This window comes from Scyliorhinus torazame, chromosome 18 (genome assembly GCF_047496885.1).
Source record: "Scyliorhinus torazame isolate Kashiwa2021f chromosome 18, sScyTor2.1, whole genome shotgun sequence".
Taxonomy (NCBI): Eukaryota; Metazoa; Chordata; class Chondrichthyes; order Carcharhiniformes; family Scyliorhinidae; genus Scyliorhinus; species Scyliorhinus torazame.
In genome coordinates, this window is record NC_092724.1 from 106,742,749 (window position 1) to 106,767,570 (window position 24,822).

A 24,822-nucleotide genomic window follows, 5' to 3' on the forward strand; every position below is an offset into this window, starting at 1 on the left:
GAGACACAGGCATTTGATGAACTAGTTGTAGACTTTAAGAAAAAGCCAGTTAATGACATATTCCTTTGGAAATTCACAATATGGACCTTGAGGTAGTTACCAGCTACAACCAATTATCAAAGTTGATGATGCTTTGAACTGGAGGGAACAGTGTATAGATGTGCCAGCCAAGGGTCATCCACGATTATACTCGCTCAGAATACTCAAATCCTTTCAAATAGTTCCCACAATGATGGAACCTTTCTTGACGGCTGTAGCTGAGAGTACTATCCTTTTTTGGATGTCTCTCTTGGTACTGCTAAAATCTCCCAAGAGTATAGAGATTATTGAATGAGGTGCGAAGGGTATTTGAAGCAGAATTTGAAGAATTTTGACCAAAAGTAAAGAATATCACGAACAATGAGAATCACCCCTTATTTCAGTATTATTGTCAGATGTGTTCAGGGAAAAGGCCACAATCCCTCAAATGCAGGAAAAATTGGTTCCTGGGCTCGCTTGTACCCTTCTTTGTAAGAGCTTTTACCGGGTCTTTGATGAATGGATGAGGAAATGCAATCTTGTTGGGACTCATTGGCTGATTATATTAATGCAATGGAATGGTTTGTAATATATTTTAATTATAATTAGATGCCTATAATATGGTCATTTTCTTTCTTATTATTGTAATTATTGTTTATATGTAATTTTTGAATGAACGAGCAATGTACCTGAAATGAATTTCAATATAGCCAATAAGGTGAAATTGAAATGAAATGACCTTACAATCCCAGCCATCAGCTCAGACACTAACATTCCCTGAACGTTGGAGGGCAGTACTAAGTGGGCATTAACACATGATAAGGCACCGGGCACTAATGGACTTCAGCCAGTGCAGAGGATAACAATAGCCTTTGTGTCAGCTCCCCGGAGCGGGGTGGTCACCCACAAAGTTGCGCTGAGCGGGAGTCAGGTGAGGACATTTGGAAAATAGAGGGATGCTGATGATGATTCACACTGGGATGACTGAGGGACTGGTAGTCCAGATTCCTATTAGGCTCCAACATGACAGAGGGAATCAGGCTGAGCATGGTACTCATCCTTTCCCGTCCAAAAGTGGTGACAAACTCCCTGTAAGAATACTATTCACAATGTCCAATGCTACTCTTGCTCATGTGTTTGCCCCTTGTTCCGCACTTTTACCAATCACTGTTTGTTGATGTACCATTTGTCAATGTGCTCTGACGATTAAGATTTTTTTGTCTACTATGTGTGTACTGTGTACGTTTCCTTGGCTGCAGAAAAGTACTTTACACTGTACTTCAGTACATGTGACAATAAATCAACTCACATCAAAATGGCAAAATTGGTAGACCTAGCTGATATGCAAAGTCTGGAAGTCGCCGCCTCAGGTTCTATTGCAGTCCATGCAGAATTCTCCCAACATTGCAGTGCTGTAGTAGAAGCTCAGATGGAGCCCATGAAATCCTGCTGCTTTGCAGGTCCAGACTGCTGCCGTTGTGGGTGTGGTTATGAGTGGACTTAGTGTCTCATGACATCCAGCAATCTATACTCAGGCAGATGTCCAGGATTGATGAGATACTGCAGCAAGGGAGTGGCAGTCATCTCATTGGAGGATAAGCTTGCTGTCCTCCCTCAGGGTAAAAGCATTCACGCTCCCATCATTCCCACGCAACTAGTACAGTTGTATCTTTGACAAGACAGCAGCTCTCGTGTTGAGGTGGTGCAGACCCAAACTGAGCCTTCAATGCCCAGAGATGTTCGCAGATGTCTTGCAAGGCCATCTTCAGTCTCCACCATGAAAGGCTTCCACCAGCCTTACTGCTGGGGATAATGGTGCATCGGAGAACTAGGACAGGCAAGAGAGGCACAAAAGTATTGTACATTTTCCTTTGCTGTTTGTATAATTGGATCTTTTGTTGTTTGAAGATGTTTTGTGAAGGTTTGTATTGGTCCTTCTTATTGTTGAATGTTGGTCGATGGGGAATGTGAGCTGGGTTTGACAGCGGTGAAAGTTGGATCCATGTTGCAATGGGAAACTTGGTGAAATATAAATGGAGCCTTACGTTTTGTAGAAAGTGGCCACTCAGACAGTAGGTCTCTGCAGCACCACTTGAAGTGGTAGTCCATGAGCGAGTTTCTAGCCCTTGGTGTCAGTTGTAAGGTACCATGTTGCTTCATTTCTCAGCCTGAGCAATTTAATAAACAGCACATTGCTGGCTAGCTTTAAAAAATGTGTTCTTAGGATGTGGGGAATGCTGGCACAGCCACACTCCTGGCTTATCTCTAGTGGTCCTGAGATCACGGTAAAAGGTATTCCCATTCCACTGGAGTCCTTGTGCCGACATTCTTCTCATGATGGTTTAAGGTACGTATTTCCAAAGTATTAACTCTGCGATGACAAAGGAATGATGACAAATGTCCAAGTCAGGATGGCGTGTGACTTTGGAGGTGATGGCATTCCCGGGATGTTCTTTCTATAACCTTTCTTCTGCTAAAGGTTGGAGAGCGGAGGTGCTGTCGGAGTAAATTTGACATGTCGCTGCAGTGTATCTTGTGGATAGTGCCAACGGCAGAGGAGCGAGTAAATGTAGCAATTAGTTGGAGAGGTGCTAATCAAGCAAATTGTTTTATCTTGAAAGATGTTCAACGTTTTCAGTGTTTCAGCTGCACTCGGTGAACAGTGAGTATTTCATCATATTCCTGGCTTTAACCTTCTAAATGCTGGACACCCACTCAGGAGGAGCCCCAATCATCACAGATCATCCAGCTTCTAGCCTGTCCCATGCAGTAATAGCCTTGATATGGACATTGATAGTGTGGGAGATGCAACAATTACAATGGTTTTCAAGGTCTGGACAAGTAGTTAGACAACATTGAATCCTCACAGTGCAGAAGGAGGCCATTTGGCCCATCCAGTCTGCACTGACCCTACGAAAGAGCACCCTGCCTAGGCCCACTTCTCCCGCCCTATCCCCATTACCCTCTAATCCCACCTAACCTTTTGGAAAATTTTAGCATAGCCAATCCACTTAACCTGCACATCTTTGGACTATGGGAGGAATTCAGACCACCCGGAGGAAACATGACAGACAGACACATGGAGAACGTGCAAACTCCACACTCCACACCCAAGGTCGGAATCGAACCCGATCCCTGGCATTGTGAGGCAGCAGTGCTAACCACTATGCCACAATGGCACCATATATGGCAAATTTATTGCTGGCAGTGGCCATTGCCTGGCACTTATCTAATGTAAATATTATCTGGAAGGCCTTGCAGTAGGCTGTCATGAGCTATCCCTTCATAGAGTTTTTCATGGATAACAGCTCAACTCTGAACATTTGATAGAAGGAAGGTCTTTCTGAAAGAGACATTTTGTGGAATTTTTTTGTCTTTCACTTAATGAAGCAGCTGAATGTTATTTGCCCAAGGACACTGCCTTGAAGAACACCAACAGTGATATTTCATAGAATTTACAGTGCAGAAGGAGGCCATTCAGCCCATCGAGTCTGCACCGGCTCTTGGAAAGAGCACCCTACCCAAGCCCACACCCCCACCCTATCCCAATAACCCAGTAACCCCACCCAACACTAAGGGCAATTTTGGACACTAAGGGCAATTGTAGCATGGCCAATTCACCTAACCTGCACATCTTTGGACTGTGGGAGGAAACCGGAGCACCCGGAGGAAACCCACGCACACACGGGGAGAACGTGCAGACTCAGCACAGACAGTGACCCAAGCCGGGAATCGAACCTGGGACCCTGGAGCTGTGAAGCAATTATGCTAACCACTATGCTACCGTGCTGCCCTCTTGGGCTAAAAGGATCAACATATAGACCCATAACCATAAGCCCTATTGACTTTCGTTTTGACTGGCCCATGAGACTGCACTCCCAGCCACTAGCTCAGATACTGTTGTGTCTGCACTCCAATGGTTAGCTCTATCACACTTTATGTGGCATTCTGTGCACATGCGCTTGGGATGCATATAGGAGTTTTCAGTCATGAGGCCAATTGTTGCCCAATAGTTTGTTGTGGTGACTCAAATGCAGCTGGCACAGAGCGCCATATAATAAAGACATCTTAACTGCTGCCAGGATACTGGGTGGGAATTGCTCTGGACGATTCCTTTCTTATGATAATGCAGTGATGGATGTTGAGTGAGTGGAATCCCTTTCAGTTCCAATATAAAGGGAAAGTCGCCATAGTCCCAGATGACCATAGGCTGCTTTCCCCTTTGAGGGGGAGAGCTAACTGATGGTGATTTAACCTGAGGATCACCGTACCTCAGGCGAAGGAGAAGATTGAGAAGGCAAGGCCTTCATAAATAACCTGAGCCGCGACGGGAATGTTGGCCTCGCTCTACATCACGCGTTAGCTGTCCAGCCAACTGGACTAAAGCAGCCCCCATAGTTCCAAATATAGGGCAGGGCTAACAGGCACTGCCCGCAAAGCAATGTGTGCGCAGTCACCAGCACCTGTAATCCTAGAGAAGCCGCACTCTCGGTTTGCCTGCATGTCTATGCTAGGTGAGAATGAAATGTAGTCAGTTCTCTTGGAATGGTGAACCTCAGTGACATCCCTTATGCAAAAGTGGACAACAAACTGAAATGCTTCAAATATCATAAATTCCAGTCTGGAAGGAGCTAGGTGCTTAAAAGTTCTTTGTCAAAGTTAACTGAATGGCCACTGGCAATGTGCTTCTTCACCTGTTCTGAGGTTGCAGTTTTGGCTATAACAAGTGGCAGATCTCAATGAGGACGTACTCACTGAAGCACAGACACCTCTCACTGTGCTGCTCGTGAAGATTCAGGAAGGACAATCAAGTGATAATGTAGATTTCTTGTTTTTTTGCTCACAAAATGTTGAAATATTCAAAAGGGGTATTAGCAACATAATTTTTGTAATTTAGTTAGGGTAATCAACTCTTAGGTAATTAATCTGTTAGTGCGTGTTACGTTTATAATTATTTTCACTCACATTGCCAGTTAAAGCCATTACATTCCCTGAAGAAGATTAGAAGAATGTAAAATAAAAGCGATATTTTCAACATCTTGCTTTTGTATTTGGAACATGCCACTGCAACAAGGGACAGTGCAGGCTGCTGCAAAAATTGAAGTGTTTTTGATAGCTTAAACACTCAATGGGGGTTCACAGTACATGGAAGATAATACTAATTTAGTAAATACATTTTTGGTGCTTCAGCAGCAATCCTAGTGAAATCGTAATGCAAATGTGCTGAGAGAGTATGATTCAGCTCTTTGACAGGATATAGGTTCCTGGGATCCTTTTTAATGTGAATGTAAAATATGACATGAGTTTGATAAAGGAGAAAATACCAATTAAACATAGAGGTTACTAGAAAACCAGTTACACAATAAAGTCCAGCAGTAGGATGCAATGTGCTTTGACCTATTTTTCTAGCACCATTTTAATAGCTCACTGACACATGTCAGAATTTCATTCATTTGGTGGCACTGCTCCCTATAGTAGTGACATAACAGGCCTGTGATGGTGTTGGTGGATTGAGTCCGATTTGCTCTGGAAACATGGCAACTTGCATGTTATAGTCTAGAGCTATGAATAACGATGGTAGAGGCTCCAATTTTCTTTCCACACATGGCTGGCTAGGAATCTCTCCCGTTCTTACCAGCTACCATTGGCATAAGATACTTGCAAGGTACACAACCTGTTTGGATGCATTGCAAACGCATTTTCCTTGGCCATCAAGTCCGGGGTAAGACTTGAACCTGGAGCTTTCGGCTCCAAGGCAGGGACACTGCTCACTGTGCCGCACAAACTCCAACAGAATTGTAAGGTGCTCCAATAGGTGAGGCTGGGGAGAGGAAATTTTCTAATTAAACAGAGGCCTGAGCCCAACTACAAAAAGAGAAAAGGTGCAAAGGATTTCTGCTGGATTGGAAGATTAAAAGAACAATTATTTTCCCAGATATCCCCAAACCACTTCACAGCTAGTCAAATGCTTTTAAAGTGTAATCAGAGACAACCACAGCAATGGAGGACATAAATCAGTTATAAATGACCAGATAATCTGTTTTGTCTTTCGTCATGTTAATTGAGGGATGAATGGCACCAGCACAGTATTCTCCTTATCTTCGAACGGTGCTAAGCACTCTTTTGTTTCACCAGAGCAGGTGGATAAGGCCTAAATTTGACAGACCACCTGAGAAACAGAGCTGCAATTTTAGGTTGCATTATTTGCCAAAATCTCTGGAGTAAAACTTGAATCTATGAACATAAGAAACAGCAGCAAGCGAAGACTACAGAGCCCATCGAGCCTGCTCCGCCATTCAATGTGATCATGGCTGATCTTGGTCTAAATGCCACTTTCCCTTCAACTCCCTATTTCCTGAGAAACTAAGAATCTGTCTGACCTCAAGACACAGGTGGGAATTTCATTCTGTAAAGAAATAGAGGGGAGGCAAAATGCTCACAATTGTAAAGTCGGAAGTGCGATAAAGAGCAATTAGAGAATGATTGGATAGTGAGTTTCCGGTGACATAGATTAAATGATAATTATCAGCCAGGATGGTGGGAAGACCTCGACTGCTCTCCTTCAAAGTATGTTGTGATATTCATCATCAGAGATTATCATAGAATTTACAGTGCAGAAGGAGGCCATTCGGCCCATCGAGTCTGCACCGGCTCTTGGAAAGAGCACCTCCACCCTATCCCCATAACCCAGTAACCCCACCCAACACTAAATGCAATTTATCATGGCCAATCCACCTAGCCTGCATATCTTTGGACTGTGGGAGGAAACCGGAGCACCCGGAGGAAACCCACGCACACACGGGGGAGGATGTGCAGACCCCGCACAGACAGTGGCCCAACCTGGAATCGAACCTGGGACCATGGAGCTGTGAAGCAATTGTGCTATCCACAATGCTACCGTGCTGCCCTCATATTGGGCAAGATTCAGCGGCCCCGTTGTGCCCGGCACGGATCTGGGCGTAACGCATGGATCGCGCGTGAGCCCCAAATCGGGCTGTACACCGGGCCGACTGCGGGGTGCTGGGCAAGATTCAGAATTTAAATGAGCCTTACGGTTCATTTAAATACCTGGATGCCGGATTCACCCACCGCCCAGGTCTCACGGGACACTCCTGGGAGACCTCGCCAGGTCCTGGCCTGGCCCACATATGGGCAGCACGGTAGCACAAGTGGGGGCAGCACGATAGCACAAGTGGGAGCAGCACAGTAGCACAAGTGGATAGCACTGTAGCTTCATAGCACCAGGGTCCCAGGTTCAATTACCCGCTGGGTCACTGTCTGTGCGGAGTCTGCACGTTCTCCCCGTGTCTGCGTGGGTTTCCTCCGGGTGCTCCGGTTTCCTCCCACAGTCCAAAGACGTGCGGGTTAGGTGGATTGGCCATGCTAAATTGCCCTTAGTGTCCAAAAAAAGTTAGGAGAGGTTGTTGGGTTACGGGGATAGGGTGGAAGTGAGGGTGGGTCGGTGCAGACTCGATGGGCCGAATGGCCTCCTTCTGCACTGTATGTTCTATGTTCTATAAAGATGGAACAGGCATAATATCACCTGGGAAGGTCACTCAGGCCAATGGAGGCCCCCGGATGGTCACAGACAGGGCAGGTTGGCACCCTGGCACGCGCACACCTTGGAACTGGCACTCTGGAAGTGCCAACTGGGCACTCTGGCAATGCCGTCCTGGCACTGCCGGGGTGCCCCAAGTGACAGCACCAGACTGGCCATGCCAAGGTGACCAGGTGCCAGGTTGGCACTACCAGGGGTCTGGTCACGTAGAGGGGGGTTCGCTGAGCACTGCACAAGATTGGGTGTCTAAAAACAGTGAAAGGGGCAGAAAGGAGGGGGAGATCGGGGCTGCCGGGCAAAATGGCATTCCGATCTGCGAAGAGCTTTTCCTGCTGGTGAGATCAGCTTGCCAGCACTTGGAGGGATTTTCTGCAGTCACCGAGAAACATCCCACTAAACGCATTATTCAGCAGACTTTAACTTCAGTCCATTGAATTGCGCTATTATGTACATGTACCTTTAAAGAAGCGTATCTTAAACCACTGTCAATAGTTACTCACCTCCAGGCAGTGTGATGAAACTCAAAGTATTTACCTAAATCGGCGGTCGCAGTTCAGGAACTGGTGGGCCTCAGGCCTTCTGTGAGGCATCACCCAGGAAATGACTGCACACGTGTAGTTCAGGTGTTTTTTAATGTAGTTCAGGCCAGGAATGTGGTGCAACCGTGCAGTTAGTCTTTTTTGTCTACTTCAGGCTCAGAACCGGTCCTGCACAGAAACGCTGAAGAAGGACAAGTAAAGAAGTGAAATGGTGTGAGAGGACAGATCAGGTGACCTGAGCCGGAGCACCATTGGGCCGAAGATGTTCCAGGGAGCAGAATATGGGGAGGGGGACAGGGAGACGGTCGTAAATCAAGAAGAAGGTGCCGAATGGGGAATTGAGACAGAAAGTTGTCCCAGGACAAAGTCCCAAGCACGGACAAAGACAGGGATCAGACTTGCATCCCATTGAAAATTACAGGAGCAGAGAATTAGGATCAAAGTTAAAGGAAGAGCAGCAGGAAGGAAACTTGAAGAGGAGTTGGCTTTCAAGAAGGCCAGAAGATCAGAGAGTGCAGCTGAAGTCTGTTTTTGTCTGCTTAATTTTACCTTTCAAGTTTGCAATTCCATTTCACTTCAAAATCACTGTTTTTTGGGCAGAGCTTAACTTAAAAGCTGAAACAGCTCAACTGTGCTACCACTGGAGTCAAGCAACAACCTATGAGCAACTAGGTCTGTGACCACTTAATGTCCTGAAGTTAAGGGAGCTAAACCAAGAGCTGAAGGGCTGACAAATGCCTTAATAATTGTGCCTATTCTAGATGGTCCTAATAATTTGACAACATGTCACAGGGTGATCACAGAATTCCTCACACTCAATTGGAAGACAATGGACCTCCTATCTGCATTTATTTAGTTCCAACAAGGTTGGGAGTTGTATTTCATGGACTTCAATATTTCCAAACCAGATAAACAAGATATTAAGATTAAAATTGCTTTAGACAGTGAAGGCCTCCAAAGACGGAACACTTCAGATTTGTCGGACAATGACCTTAAAAATCTAGATAAAACATGGCCAACACTCTCAGATCAATTTGGAGCATAGTTCAACTTCCGAATACACCATCTGGAATTCTTGGGCGAGATTCTCCACTCCCGCGCCGGTTGGGAGAATCGCCTGGGCCGCCAAAATTTCCCGAGGCGCCGGTCCGACGCCCTCCCGCGATTCTCCCAAGCGGCGGGAACGGCCCGGTCAAGTTCCGCGGGCCGCAGGCCGGAGAATCACCGGAGACACCCAAAATAGCGATTCTCCGGCACCCCTGCTATTCTCAGGCCCGGATGGGCCGAGCGGCCAGGCCAAAACGGCGGGTTCCCCCCGGCGCCGTCCACACCTGGTCGCTGCCGTCGGGAACAGCGCGCGAACGCTGGGGGGGGCCGCCTGCGGGGGGACGAGGGGGGATCCTGCACAGGGGGTACCTCAAATGTGGGGTGGCCTGCGATCGGTGCCCACCGATCATTGGGCCGTCCTCTCTGAAGGGGGACCTCCTTCCTTCCGCGGCCCCGCAAGATCCGTCCGGCATCTTCTTGCGGGGCGGACTTAGAGAGGACGGCAACCACGCATGCGCGGATGACGCCAGGTATGCGGTGCCGGCCGCGTCATCTATGCGGCGCCGCCTTTACGCAGGCGACAAGGCCTGGCGTGTGTAGATGATGCGGCCCCGATCCTAGCCCATTGTCAGGGCCTGAATCGGTCGGGATCGGGGCCATTTCGCGCCGTCGTGAACCTCAACGGCGTCCACGACGGCGCGGCCACTTCGGCGCGGGAGTGGAGAATCCCGCCCCATGTCTTTTAGGCGACAGTTGACAGAGACTATTGATCGAGTTGTTGGCTGATGCGGAGACAAAGGGCATGATTGCAAATTTATGATAACAGAGATATTTGACAGAATAATCAAGCTTGTGAGAACATCTACCCCAATAAAAACTTTCCAAAAACACCTCTTGGATCAACCCAAAGTTCAGAGTTTGGAAACACTAATGTAAAGCGAATGCAAGTATGAAGCCTCCTTCTGGATAGATGGAGGGCTGAATTTACCGTTTGTTGGCGCCGGCGAGATATTCTGGTCCCGCTAACAGCGCCCAGGTTCACCGGCTACGATGGGTGCAGTCAACGGGAAATCCCGCTGGTGGTCGCTCGGTAAATCCCACCCAGAGATTATGCATAATTCACAGAATCACACAGTGCAGAAGAGGCCATTTGGCCGGTGAGGCTGCACCGACACGTGAAAAACACATCTGCCATTGCCACGATAGGTAAGCCTAGTAAACAGTCTGGATAGAGCGGCCTCATACATACACACAGAAGTTGCCCAGCTTTTCATGATTTATACAAGACATGTGGCCGCAGAGGACACTGGAAACGCCAATGCAGTGAGCAAAGGCCAGAACAGGTGGTTCGACAGCATGCAAAGCCACAAACAGAGGCCAGACAGGGACAGTATTCAAACCAACCAAGAGCATTGAACAAATAACATCAAAATACAATCCAGGAACTGTCTTGCCAGGCTACACATTCAGATTATGAGGATAACCAGACCATTGACACACTAAGTGAGCTGACATTCCACAATTAAGCATTAAAAAATGTACTGGCGTAGTGGTACCAACAGAAGCCTTTGGCATCATCCAGATTATGTGTCTACAATGTAGGGATGCCACAAGTTGTATGCAAAACTGTATACTGGTTGAGGTTCAAATACTCTTCCACTTTGGACACTGAAATGTACATACCCACAGACATGACAAGTGATGGTTCAACCAACTACCAACAACTTACTGGGTACAATGGCTTCTAGATCCAGCCCTGGAATCCATTAATAATAATATTTATTAGTGCTACAAGTAGGCTTACATTAACACTGCAATGAAGTTACTATGAAAATCCCCTAGTTGCCACACTCCGGCGCATGTTCGGATACACTGAGGGAGAATTCAGAATGTCCAAATCACCTAACAAGCACGTCTTTCGGGACTTGTGGGAGGAAACCAGAGCGCTCGGAAGAAACCCACGCAGACATGGGTAGAACATGCAGACTCCGCAGTCAGTGACCCAAGCCGGGAATCGAACCCGGGCCCCTGGCACTGTGAAGCAACCACAGTGCTAACCACTGTGCTACCATGCCGCATTATGCTCAAGTTTCTCTGCAACAACTCACCAAAGTAGTCCTGGATATTTTATGGCGTGGACACCACAGTATAAGAGTCCTTCCTGTTTATTTCCTTTGTTCCCATTTCTTTTCTTTCATTATTTGGTCTGTGCACCCATAATTGGGGAATGCCTTGAAACAGAACGCTCAAAGTTGAACCAACTTGCTTGCCAGGACAGTGTGTTCCCAGGTTTTGTATTCTGGAAAGGAGAAGCCAGACTCTTCAGCACCAAGTGGTTTTAGGAGCCAGCTTTGGGGGCAGTCGGTTCGATTGGTTAACTAGAAACTGGCGGCTTGGCTCAGGACAGTGTTCTACCTGAAAACAGTGATTGGTTCCTGCATGATGCATTCTGAGAGAACTTAGCAGAAGTGTTTAGACCTTGTAAGTGAAAGGAACCCTCTCTCTCTTTCCTGCTTGCTGAAGTGAAAGCACTGCTTTATTGTTCTGAAAGCAGTGTCGTGCTTGGCACATCCTGAAATGATGATTTGTCTGCAGAGAAAGTAGACAGCCTTGCCAGGGAAAACCATCTCAAGCCTAGAGGGAAGAAGTACTAAAACATTGACAAAGTCATCCTAGTGCACAGATATCCTTATCTTTTTCTTTATTTTCCTTTTCACCACCCTTTCCCCTCTGCAGTATGGTGTGTGTGTGTGTAGAGAGTGGGGCAAATTAGAAAGGAGCGGTTATAATTCTGTACATAATAAAGAGTTACTTGTGTTTTAATGTTCCAAATCTGGGGCGTCATTCTCCGACCCCCCAGCGGGTCGGAGAATGGCCGTTGGCCGCCGTGAATCCCGCCCCCGCCGGTTGCCGAAGTCTCCGAAGGGAGAAAAGTCAGCGGGACGTTAATGGCGCCGCTGACGTCGGAGAATGGCACGGGTCTGCGCAAGGCAGCCGATTTTCGGCCCGCCGACATTCTCCCTTCCGGATGGGCCGAAGTCCCGTCGACGTGATGACCGTTCACGTCGACGTAAATCAAACCTCCTTTTCATCGGCGTGAACCTGGAGCACCCACCCCACCCGCATGCACACCACCCCCCCCGATTGCCGATCCACCTGCGGCACAACGGCCGGGCTCACACAGTTGCGGGTGGACGCGTGTCTATTGCAGGCCATGGAGGATGATGACAACCCGCCCTGCGGTGAGCTCCTGGCTCCACATCGTTGGACTATGTCTGACCCATGGCCACAGTACCACCATCCACCCGGTCCATCCCTACATGCGGCTGTGACACTGCAGCGCACGGTCCCATCCTCTGCCCGGGGGGATGTTGATGGCGGCCCAGGGGGAAGGGGGCAGACTCACCTGGGGCTGAGGTAAGACCACCCCTCACACACACACGTGCGCTCAACGTACATGACACCCCCGCACGCTTTGGACAGAGCACAAAGGCAGCTTCTGTAGGTGTAACATTGACTTTAATAATCAAAGGAGTTCATGCACATGCCCTAGCCCCTAAAACTCATCTGTGCCCTGCACCCGCGCCAACTTACTCAGTGTCTAATTGTTTGGCCTTACGGGCCCTTTGACTACGTCTACGTGGTTCCCCAGACGGTACAGCAGAACTGGAGGTGGACTCCTGTGATTCCTGCCCTCTGACACTGGATCCCTTTGGCGGCCGTTTCCTGGGGCGTCCTGGCCTAGGTGGGCCAGGCTGCGGCCCAGGCGACTGGGGTGGCGAGCTGGCAGCCTGTCCTGCCCGTTGCCCACCCGATGCACATGGGACGAAAGGGGGGGAGTCCGAGGTGTCGCGGTGTTCTGGGACCTCCCCTACAGGGGGAGCCGGGACGGACCACACCACCTCCTCCTCCCTCGGGGTGCCCGATGGCCCCCAGGCCTCTACATGGGTGGGGGATGCGAACGGATTGGCCATCCAACGCCCCCCCGACATCTGGCGCTGCCAGTCCTGGAGGCCCGTGCTGGTATCGAAAGGGGTCTGCAGGTTTGCAGCCATGGAGCCCAGGGGGTTGGCAAACCCTGTCTGTGACAGTGCGATGCCGGCTCGCACATGGCCACTGGCGCCGATGCCCTCAGCGATGGCCTGCAGAGACTGGGCCATGGCCAGCTGAGACTGGGCTATGGTGTTGAGCACCTCTGCCATCTGGCGCTGGCACTGGCTCATGGCCTCCTGTGAGAGGGCAGCCATGTCCTGGGCCACAGACGCCGCCTGCACAGAAAGCCCCAGGCCTCGCAAACCGTTCCCCATGTCTAACACCGTCGCACCCATTGCCTGCACCGCGGACGCCACCCGTGCGGTGTCGGCCTGGGTGGCACGCATGACCGGCACCACTTCCAGCTCCTGGACGCGGGTGGACTCCTCCACCTGCGACTGCAGCCGCCGCAAGCCGGCCGTCACCCTCTTTGCTCGTCTCCGGGTCGGTGGTTGCATCGGATCTATGTGTGGGTGTGGAAACTCCAGGAACCCGGGATCCATCTGGGCGGCAGATGTTCGCTTGGGCTGGGCTGCCCTCCGACCGCCCGGCCCCTCTGCTGCTCCTACCTCCACCTGCTGTACCGGGACGGCTGTGTTGTGCGCACCAGTGAGTGTACCAGACGCCTCATCACTAAAGTGCCCAACCGAGGTGAATGTTTCTGCGATGGTGGAGGGTGTTGGTGACAGCAGTGGCGTTGTGTCGTGCTCTTCGTCCCACTCTGAGTCCATGGCACTTTGGGGTGGGGGTTCGTCTCCATCCATCCACTCTGAGTCACTGTCCGGTATTTCGTCTTCCTGGGTAGTGCTGTCCCGGGTAGGGGTGTCCTGGGTAGTGCTGTCCCGGGTAGGGGTGTCCTGGGTAGTGGTGTCCTGTTGTGTTCTGTTTTATGACCATTGTAATGATGTACACATAACATCTAGTTCTTTAACTAGAAAGATGATTTATTAACAAACACGTGAAAAGATAACTAACAAACTATAATGCAGACAATGGCTACTAAATGAATTTGGTGAATTCTTCTGGAGCTACTCTAAGTGCGACCCGGGTAGGGGTGTCCTGGGTAGTGGTGTCCTGGGTAGTGGTGTCCTGGCTCGGATGTGACGGGGGCCTGTAGCTGCCCCCCTCGTGGCTGGGTGGCACACGCCTGCCTCGTCGCTCCCACACGTGACGGGGGTGTCGTCTCCCTGTTGCTCCATGTCTCTCCGTCTCCCGTGGTGTGCGAGGGGCATCCTGCGGGCATCGCATGCCGTAGGGTCCGGGTCTCTCCGTCTCCCGTGGAGTGCGAGGGGCATCCTGCGGGCGTCGCATGCCGGAGGGTTCGGGTCTCTCCGTTTCCCGTGGCCTCCGAGGGGCATCCTGCGGGCGGTCTGCATCTGCGGGGATGGGTGCCTCGACGTTTGCTCCTGCGATACACAATGAAGCATGCATGGTTAGACACGCAGGCAGTGATCAGGTGATATGGGGGAGGGGGGAGGGGGGATATGGGGGAGGGGGGATATGGGGAAGGGCTGTCGGTGGCTCATTTGCTAGTACGCCCCCGACCTCTGCATCAGCAACCTCCCGGTCGTCAGGTCCGCCAGCCAGTTCCAGGGCCCTTTCCTCGTGTTCAGTCAGTGGCCTCTCATCAGTGGGGCCTCCTCCAGTCCTCACATGCTCCCTATTGTTGTGTGCGCGCTTCTCCTGTGGCGGGGTGGTGGGTGGGGGTGGTGGCAGGGGTAAAAGGCAACAGTGTTAGGCAGGTATATGAATGCACGCCATCGGTTGCGCGTGCATTGCAGAGGTTAAGGTTAGGGCTGGATTCACTTGGGGATATGGGGGAGGGGGGATATGGGGGAGGGGGGATATGGGGGAGGGGGGGATATGGGGGCGGGGGGATATGGGGGAGGGGGGATATGGGGGAGGGGGGTTATGGGGGATATGGGGGAGGGGGGGAGGGGATATGGGGGAGGGGGGATATGGGGAGGGAGATATGGGGGGCGGGGGATAATGGGGGAGGGGGGGATATGGGGGGGGGTTATGGGGGAGGGGGGATATGGGGGAGGGGGGATATGGGGGAGGCTCACCCTGCCTGCTCTGACGAGGTTGTTCACCTTCTTGTGGCACTGGGTGCCTGTCCGTGGTGTCAGGGCCGCAGCGGTGACGACCTCTGCCACCTCCCTCCACAGACGCCGGCTTTGGCGTGGAGCAACTCTGCGGCCGTGCCCGGGATACAGGGCGTCCCTCCTCTGCTCCACTGCGTCCAGGAGCGCCTCCACATCCCGTGACTGGAACCTCGGGGCTGAGCGGCGGCCAGCCATCCAGTCGGGTGTTCCAGTCGGGTGTTCCGGTCGGGTGGGGGGGAGCAGCTCGGTCTTATGAGCCGTCACGCCGTGCGGCCTGTATGACTCTGCACGGCGTGAACCATGTGCGCAAGCGCGGGTCCCGTCACGTCGCTGCTAGCCCATTTCGGGCCGGAGACTTTTGACCCATTTTTCCGACGTGACGCAAGTCGTATTTGCGCCGTTTCTTGCGCCGATCGGCGGACTTTGCGCCGATAACGGAGAATTTCGCCCCTGATGACTGGTGTTTATTAGGCTTAACCAAGGACCCAAGGTGTTGTGATAACAGATCTACTGATAGTGTGAAGGGGTCTATACTTGGTCACCATCCATGGTATTGTCAAGACAATGATGAGGACCACAGATATAAAGAGTGCCATTACACTGGGTGACGATGACCTAACTCTGCAATGCAGATCATCACTGACTGGCTATGTGGCACAGTTGGAACTGAATATGTATATCCATTCTGAACTTGCAAACTTCATCGTACTGTAGAATTATTAACCAGGAGACAAGTGTGGACAACATTTCCCACTCACTAATACTCCCAGGGGTACACGATGCATTCATTGAATAGGGAAGGTGAAAGATGCCCAAGAATGGCATGTGGGTAACAAATTACTCAACTTGAACATCAAACAAAAGGTTTGAGTACAACACCCAACTAATGGCACATGGAATTCAACAGAAATCGTCAGCATATGCCCGGAACCAAGATTGTTTCAAGTGTGCACACCAAATGGATTGACAGTGTGATGAAACAGATGTCAGATCAGAACAATACCACAACCAGAAACACAGAGTAATCCTGCTGTATGGCCTAAAATGCAACTCAGACACTGAATCCCTAATAAGCATTTTGTAACCCCCAACTAAGGTCACTGTAACTAAGTCTGGATGGATAAGCAAACCGCCGATTTGTTTCAGACACTTATAAACCATTATACAAAGCAATATTTTTACATCAGGAGGTCTTGAGGTGCAATGAGTATTGTCCCTAACTCTAAACCAGAAGCTCTGGGTTTGGGCCTCACCCCAGGACTTGATGACCAAGGAAGGTGCTTTCATAACGTGGTCGAACAGGTTGAGTGTCAACCTGCGAATCGTTCCAAATACGCCAATGTCTGGTGGTAAGAGCGTGAGAGACTCTTGGTCAGGCATGCTTGATGTGGAATGCCGCCCCTCAAGTAATAAGCTCCAGCGGCAGACCTGAGACCTATTCCAGGTATTACTAGCTATGGAAACAGATGGAAGTCTGCCTTAGTACACCTCTTGGTGCGAGAAGAGAATTGGAATTGGAATTTCCTTTTTGAGAGCGCTGTCATATTTTCCAACCCCTCAGTTTTGGTGCGATCCAATTTTCCAGTCAAATCCCCACGGCAAACCTGAGATAGGATGAACTCAAAGGGTTAATTTATTTCCGCACACTCAAAACGTGTGTGGATGGACACAATGTTGCCTCCTTTGCATTCATACAGTAAAAGAGGGATAGAGAAAAGAAAGAAAGATATATGGTACAGGGACCACAGAGAAAATAAATATTGTTCCACATAGCTCCAGAGTCTGTAACAAAAATCCAATTAGGTACTCCTTCATGGAGGCCGGCAAGCTGAAAACCGATGTAGAATTCAGTTTTCTGGTGTGTTGACTTCACAAAATGAGATAAGCATGCAGGGATGAATCAGACTTGTAGGCGAGGATACAGAACTACCAGCTAAAGCAGTGTAGATACGGCCAGGAGTTCACTTTTGGCAGAGCCATTTTTCTGTGAAGCACCTTTTAGGATGATGTGCAGAAAACTGAGTTTGCAGCACAGCAAGGCAATATAACTGGTTCCACCAGCTAGAGGCATATCATATGACACATCTCTCTACACCAGTCAGAATCAAGTGTACTTAACAGGCACCAGAAAATCCATGGCGGAATTCTGCTGAAGATTGGTGGGCCCAGGATACTGCCTCGAGGAACTCCTGCAGTGATGTTCTGGAGCTTAGATAACTGACCTTCAACTATGACAACCATCTTCCTTTGTGCCGAATAAGACTCCGACCAGCAGAGAGTATTCCCCCTGATTCTCATTGACTCCAGTTTTGCTAGGGCTCCTTGATGCCACACTCCTGAGTGATCCCATGTCTTGCTTTGAACTGCACCCCACATTGGTGGTGGGTGCAGGTGAGAGCTGCGATGGTTCTTCCTGAGCCCCCGTTTCCTCAGGCATGCTCCAGGGACTCAGAGAGCTGCTGGACTCTCTAACTGGCCGCGTGGTCTGCTTGTTTTTGAAAAATACAAAAGAACGGTTTAGTGGATGAGCTGAAGCTAATTCTGCATATATGGCACTCAGTTTAAACAGCAGGATTCAGCGAAGTGATAGGGCTGAGATTTGTACTGTTATTGCATCGCCACAGGAGCTATCCCGGTTCTTGCAGGCGAACTTTGCAGAAGTCTTTTCGAATACAGTGAGGGGGAGTATTTCTGCCATCCTTCCCCCAGTCTGAGCTCGCTCTCGCTTGTGCGCAGGTTTGGCCTGTATGGAGACAAACAAATAAGATATGATCAGAGGGGACGGAGCAGGGATTGGATGAGCTGCATGTCCCCTGTGTGTGGTGCACCCGACCCAGATGGGACAGAGTATAGAGTGAGAGCACTAAGACAGATGGGATGGTGGTGCTATGAAAGTCTTGTTGAGAGAATCAGTGTTGAAATGTGTCCTGCAAGACATGTGTGAGGACCGTGAAGAGAGTGGCCATTTGGGTTCATGATGCCATGCTGAGAGTTTGATAGTGGTGGAAGCTGAGAGAGGACTTACCCTGGCAGAGTAGATGAGGACATTCATTCATTTCCTGAATTGGAATGTGCTTCGTGGGCAGGTGGCAGCCGCGCTGACCTCCGGGGCAATGGGCAGAAGAGGTTGTGGTGTTATGCCTGTGCAGAGTTCGGTATATAGTTAGCAAAGTGACCTTCGACCAGCTGGTGGTGATACAGATCTATCATATGACTCAAAACACTCACCAGTTGGTAGTAAGACGTACAAGAGGATGGTCGCACTTAGAGTAGCTCCAGAAGAATTCACCAAATTCATTTAGTAGCCATTGTCTGCATTATAGTTTGTTAGTTATCTTTTCACGTGTTTGTTAATAAATCATCTTTCTAGTTAAAGAACTAGATGTTATGTGTACATCATTACAATGGTCATAAAACAGAACACAACAGAGGTGATATTGTTGTGATTCTTTGAGCCGTCCCTGAGGTAGAGCACATGCCAGTGGGCCTGGACTCCCCAAACAAGGCCCTTGAGGACCCTGGCGGTGAAAGCTGGTGCTGCCGCATTTTTTGAGGCTGCATGACTCCTGCTTCTGGTTTGCTGACATCCTGCACAGTCTGGTGAAGACGAGGGGGGGGGCGTTGCTGGGCAAAGTGAGAAGAGTGTGCTGGACTGGTGTTCAAATATGGCACCGGAACCTTCAAACCGCCATCAGCTGGTGGGCAAACAAATCAGCTGCTGGCCCGCCAGGTGATTCGGAGGGGAACGTGTCTATGCATAATTAATGAGGTGTCGAGCACAGAATCCAGCGCACGATCCCACAATTCTGGCTGGCCCAGGATAGGCAGCACCAGAGCCACTCTGCACCGCACTTAGTCTCAAAAACGGAGAATTCACCACTTGTCTTTAATATGACAGCATTTCCGAAACGCTAAACACCTGAAGTTAAAAATGTTGATTGCCCACTCTGCCCTGTTACTCCATGCAGATGGATAGAATGCATGTGATCAGAGGGGACGGAGCAAAGTGAAAATTATTTTTTTCCACCGAACAATGCGGGACCCCGCTAAAGACTTTTATTCATGCTTTCTGTGCATCCATGCATTTGGAATGAAATAACGTTGGAATTGTTTGGGCTGCATTGCACCAATTACATTTCAGTGTTTTAAATGTTCGTTAATGACCTGTCTTTACTGTAAAGTTTTAAGTGCAAAGTAATCATTCTTCTAGTTGTAAATGTACATTGATTTATTTTTCCAAATTTCCCCGAGGATTGGAACTAATGGGAAGCACATTCTTGGAATGCCCCGGTAAATCAACGTAGGAACATACAGTAACAAAAAGAAATATATCAACCATAGTCAATATTACATATACTGCTGATTTGATTAATTGGCTTTGAAACACTTAATTCAAAACTCCATTTTCCATTTCAACCACATAAATAGGAGAAGCACCTTCATTTGCTTCTCCCTCACCCACTTGTGCCTTTCTCAATATACTTCCCCATCAAGTCACAGTCTCATTTGCAGTGGCATTGAATGCCCTTGTGAAATACAGCTTTGTTATTTGGCCTGTCGTTTCCATTTCAACAAAGATATACACCAAATAACAAAGCGTTGTGTTTGTAGCAGATCTAGAACCTCAGATGTCGTCAAAGTTAGATGACTTCTTACTTGTGTTAATCTACGTTTCAACTTTATGATCCAGGTAATCCTTGGGGAAAATTTGACTTTAACTAATTTAATTTGACTTGGTGACTGTGGCGTCATAGTAATGCCACTGGGCTTGCAATCCAGAGGACCAACCAGGCTAATGCTGGGGACGTGTGTTTGAATCCCACCTTGTCAGATGGCGGAATTAAAATTCAAATAATACATCTGGAATTAAAAGTTAGTTTTATGGTGACATTTGAATCTGTAATAGTCTGCATGGGACCTATGAGGTGGGAATGATTATGTTCCCTGTGGCCCTTGGGGAGTATTAGCTCCCCCCGCTCGGGGTGGGGGGTCTCTATTCACCTCTGTATGAAAGATCAGCCAGTAAGGCACCGACCATAAAGTACCCTGGTAGGGATCGACCGGGCTGTCTATATATATTGTGCTGTAAATAATAACTTTATTCTATTCGGTGTGGATTCCCTGTGTCCTTACTAAAGAACCATTGTCGTAAAAAACAATCTGGTTCACTCCTGCCCGTTAAGAAAGGAAATCTGCCACCCTTACCTGGTCTGGCCTACATGTGACTCCAAACCCACAACAACAGCCTGATATAGCCATACTCATGGAATCATACCTAACTGGCAATGTCCCAGTCACCACCATCACCACCACCCACTGACAGGCCAGAGTCACCAGAGGTGGCAATATAGTGCAGTTAGAAATCAGTACTCCTCACTTGGAGGAAGTGCTGAGGAAGAGAAGTGTACTTGGGTGTGAGACTATCACCAGGAGTGGCTCAGTAGCACTATGTCCAAGACCTAAAAGACACAGCTGCTAGACTGGGTCTGTGGCAAGTGGCGAGGGAACTAACAAGAGTGAAAAACCTACTTGTCCTCGTCGCCACCAGTCTATTATGTCACTGATGCATCTGGCCATGACAGTATTGGTAGGAGTGACCACCACACAGTTCTTATGGAGACAAGGTTCCATCTTCACATTGAGGATATCCTCCATCATGCTGTGTGACATTATTACCATGCTAAATGGGATACATTTCAAACGGGGCAGGTTTCTCCATGTGGGAGACAGAGTTCTCCCTCTCAGAGACCCCAGAGATGGTGATGTATGATTTTGAGGACTCTGATGGAGTTCTGATGGGGGTCTGGGGGGGCACTGGGCAGGATTTCCGTCGTGAGGGCAAGATGGGCCATCCAATGGACTTTAGGGGCACCAATGTTAAGTTCTTACCCCCTTTCCCCACTGCAGGGTCCACTGCGTCAGGGCCATGCTCAAAAATACTTGCACCAATCCTCTCCTGCATGAATCCCAGCTGAGAGGGCCGGAGCATCATGGGGCATGGAGAATTCGGCATCCAGCACATTAATCGGATGCAAATGGATTCAATTGACCCACATGGATCTTCCTGCCGGCCTGGGGAATGTAACTCATTGCCACCACAGACGGGGGACCGGAGCATCGGAATGGCGGCAATCCCATTTTTTTGCCTGATGCTCGATTCTCCACCGGATCGGGAACCCAGCTATCGGTGGCGGGTGGCGGAGAATCCACCCCCACATCCAGCAACTGAAACTGGGCATCCATGAGGCCCAATGGGCCATCAGGGACAACCAATTGTATATAGCCCCAATATGTAACCTCATGGCCCTGCATATCTCCCACTCTACAACTGTACCATTACCATCAGCTGGAGGATCAACTGTGGCTCAATGAAGAATGCAAAAAGACTTGCCAGAAGCAGCACATACCTACAAGACAGGACGACTTGCATGTCAAACAGTGAAATCAGCATGTCATAGACAGCGAAGCAATTCCACAAGCAATGGATCAAATCAAGATCCACAGTCATGCTCCATCCAAATGTGAATGGTGCTGGACAGTTAAAACAACTAACAAGAGGAGGAGACTCCACAAATGCCTCACATCAGTGCAAAACGCAAGGCTGAGGCATTTGCAACCAACTTCAGCCACAACTGCTGAGTGGATGTTGCAACTTGACCTCCTCCTGAGGTCCCCAGCATTACAGGTGCCAGTCTTCAGCCAATTCGATTAATTCCACATGATATCAAGAATTGACTGAAGGGACTGGATACTGCAAAGACTATGGGCCCTGACATAATTCTGGCAATCATACTGAAGAATTGTGCTCCAGAACTTACCACATTCCTAACCAAGCTGTTCCAGTACAGTTACCCGGCAATGTGGACAACCTTGATCATCAGTAAAGTGGTGGAAGATGTTGTCAACAGTGCTATTAAGTGGTTCTTACTCAGCAATGACCTCATCACTGATGTTCAGTTTAACTTCCACCAGAGCATCTTCTATTTTGAAGAAATTATACAACTAATTAAACTAAATCAAATAAACTGAGGGACAAATTAAAGAAGCAGCCCCTTAAAGGGACACTGCCTGAAACAAAATTCAAATCACAAATTAAACCTAAAAATGCTAAACCAAAATGTGATTAAGAGGTTGGATAAGACACCCCAGTCACTGCGGTCCCCACCAGATATGGAAGGCCTCAACAGTACCAGTAGGCACTGCATGCTCCTGCTCTTGGGACACCAATGTAGCCATGGTAGAAGGATAGACAGTCAGGTCGGATGGCCCCCAGTCAGCCACTGCCTGGTCCTGTTGATAGAAAATTTGGCCAGGCCCAGAAGCAGGTTCACGAGGTGGTCCTCCTCCTCTCCACACTGGTGCCCATAGATCGGGAGTGTGGGATTGAAGTGCAAACAAAACTGTCAGAAAAGGTTTAGAAGAAACTTTGAAGGGGCTCGAGGGCTTCTCAGCGTCTAACCTTATGACAGTCTTGGTCCAAATGTGGACAAAGGAGTTGAACTCAAGAGGTGAGGTCAGAGTGAATGAATAAATTAAAAAATAAATTACAAAAGCTATTTTTCAGTGCCAGAGATGTTGATTGCACCTCATTAAGATGTATCGTGTGATTGAAATTGTCAGCCCTGTAGCCATTTAGTTATATTTTTACTGTGAAAATACAGCAACTTCACGATACTTAAGGATTGAAACAGGGAAACCAAATACAGATAATGTCTTTCGGCAGAACGCAAACTATACATCTGCTGAGGTTTCCCATCTTATTTTAATGATCTGTAGTCCAACTTCATCAGTAAATGGAGCGTCCGCTTCTGTCCAGTTGATGTTTCCACACGTAATGGTAAATAGCTAACTGACAAAGGAATGAAATCAAGTAAAGCAGGGTAGCTCTGGAATAGCAGCTCGGCTGGTTAAGGCAATGAATAGTTGAGTCCTTACAGCATGCTGCAGGTCCAGAAGAGACCCAGATTTGAACCCAGGTATGTGCCAGTTAGTTGATCCAGGTGGCACTAAGATTAGCTTCAACAGTGCCCTACTAAGGAAAAGCAGATCAGAAGGGTCGCTACTCCTAATTGCTGTGCAATTCTCCCTGTGAATAGTGTTAACTGGGGGCAGCATGATGTGGCAGTGGTTCGCACTGCTGTCTCACGACACTGAGGGGCCGTGTTCGATCCCGGTCCCTGATCACTGTCCGTGTGAAGTTTGCACATTCTCCCTGTAGTTTGCACATTCTCCCTGTGTCTGCATGGGTCCCACCCCCACAACCCAACCCAGGATAGATGGATTGGCCAAGCTAAATTGTGCCTTAATTGAAAAAAAAAGAATTGGGCACTTAAAAAGCAAAGTGTTTGTATGTGGGCATTCAGCGAGGACAGGGATGTTCTTATTCAATGAACTGCTGGAAATTGGTGTTTCATTTCAAACATGATGGATAACTTCTGAGGACAAGGAGCAACCAAGGACTGTCTGACTGATTTCAGAAGCAAGGTGGGGAGGAAACACACACTAGCAGAAAAAAGGATAAAATAAGCATTTGAGTGACTTTTCAGTGCACACTATGCACTTTGAAGTTTGGCACATGGGAGTTTGCCTCCAGCTTTATTTCCTCATAAGCATGTCAACAGTTCCTTATTTTTTGGTTCAAATATTCTTTCAAGGCAATGTTTCACTGCTGGGTAAACCCACTGCAGGTATCTCGACAGAAATGCTAAATTAATTGCCCAACATGGTGATGCTGGATGCCATTTTTTCAAATGTGAAAGTAAGCACTAACCTTACACATTGCAGGCAGGAGGAAGACTGAGGGATAGCCGCTGTGCTTTGATTTCCACTGTGTGAGGATGCAGGGGAGATGGAATAACACGTTGGATGGCGAATCCAGAGACTAGCAATGAAAAATGATCGCGACAAACTTCTTTAAAAAAAAATCTTACCCTTGTTGATATTAGGCACTGTCAAATCTGGAGGAGTTTCGAAACCTTGACCGTGACATCGAAGGCTCTGCCAAGCGGTGGAAGAAGTTTGCAGAGTCCGAATGCCCAGAAAAAGAGAAGTTTCCACAAGAATGGAAGAGCAAAACAACATTACAGCAGCTGTGTATGATGAGGGCATTGCGTCCTGACCGAATGACCTACGCAGTACGGTAAGAACATTTGTTAATTTTGTATGTTAAATCCGAACGAATGTTGAAAACGCTGTAATCTTTGTTCTTGATCTGGAGGGTTTTATGACTGGTGTCGTGTGTGCTGAGGGGTGAGGCTTTAAACAGTAGGGACATAGGCATAGGAGAAACAACTTTGCAAGCTCTGTTGGTGCCCCAGCTGAGTCTTAGAACTCATTGGGTTCGTCCACGCCCACAAACAAATAGATTGCGCACATTTAAAGTGGCCTAACAGCCGAATGCAGGACTGTCAAATCTGAGTCGTCCCTCCATGGCCATCGTTGCCCTGACGTTCAGGACACCAATTGCTTATCCTGTGACCCCACTGGGGGTCATGACCCACAGTTTGGGAACAATTGCCATACC

General features: G+C 48.7%; 1 protein-coding gene across 2 annotated transcripts in view; it reads left to right on the plus strand.

Moving 5' to 3' along the window:
• The window catches only part of dnah9 (dynein, axonemal, heavy chain 9), a 779,494-nt gene that overhangs the window by 599,510 nt on the left and 155,162 nt on the right, over positions 1-24,822 (plus strand). For both annotated transcript variants that reach the window (XM_072483125.1, XM_072483126.1), the window contains one exon: positions 24,245-24,438. In XM_072483125.1, coding sequence (XP_072339226.1) covers positions 24,245-24,438 — 194 coding nt within the window. The remainder of the gene's footprint in view (positions 1-24,244; positions 24,439-24,822) is intronic.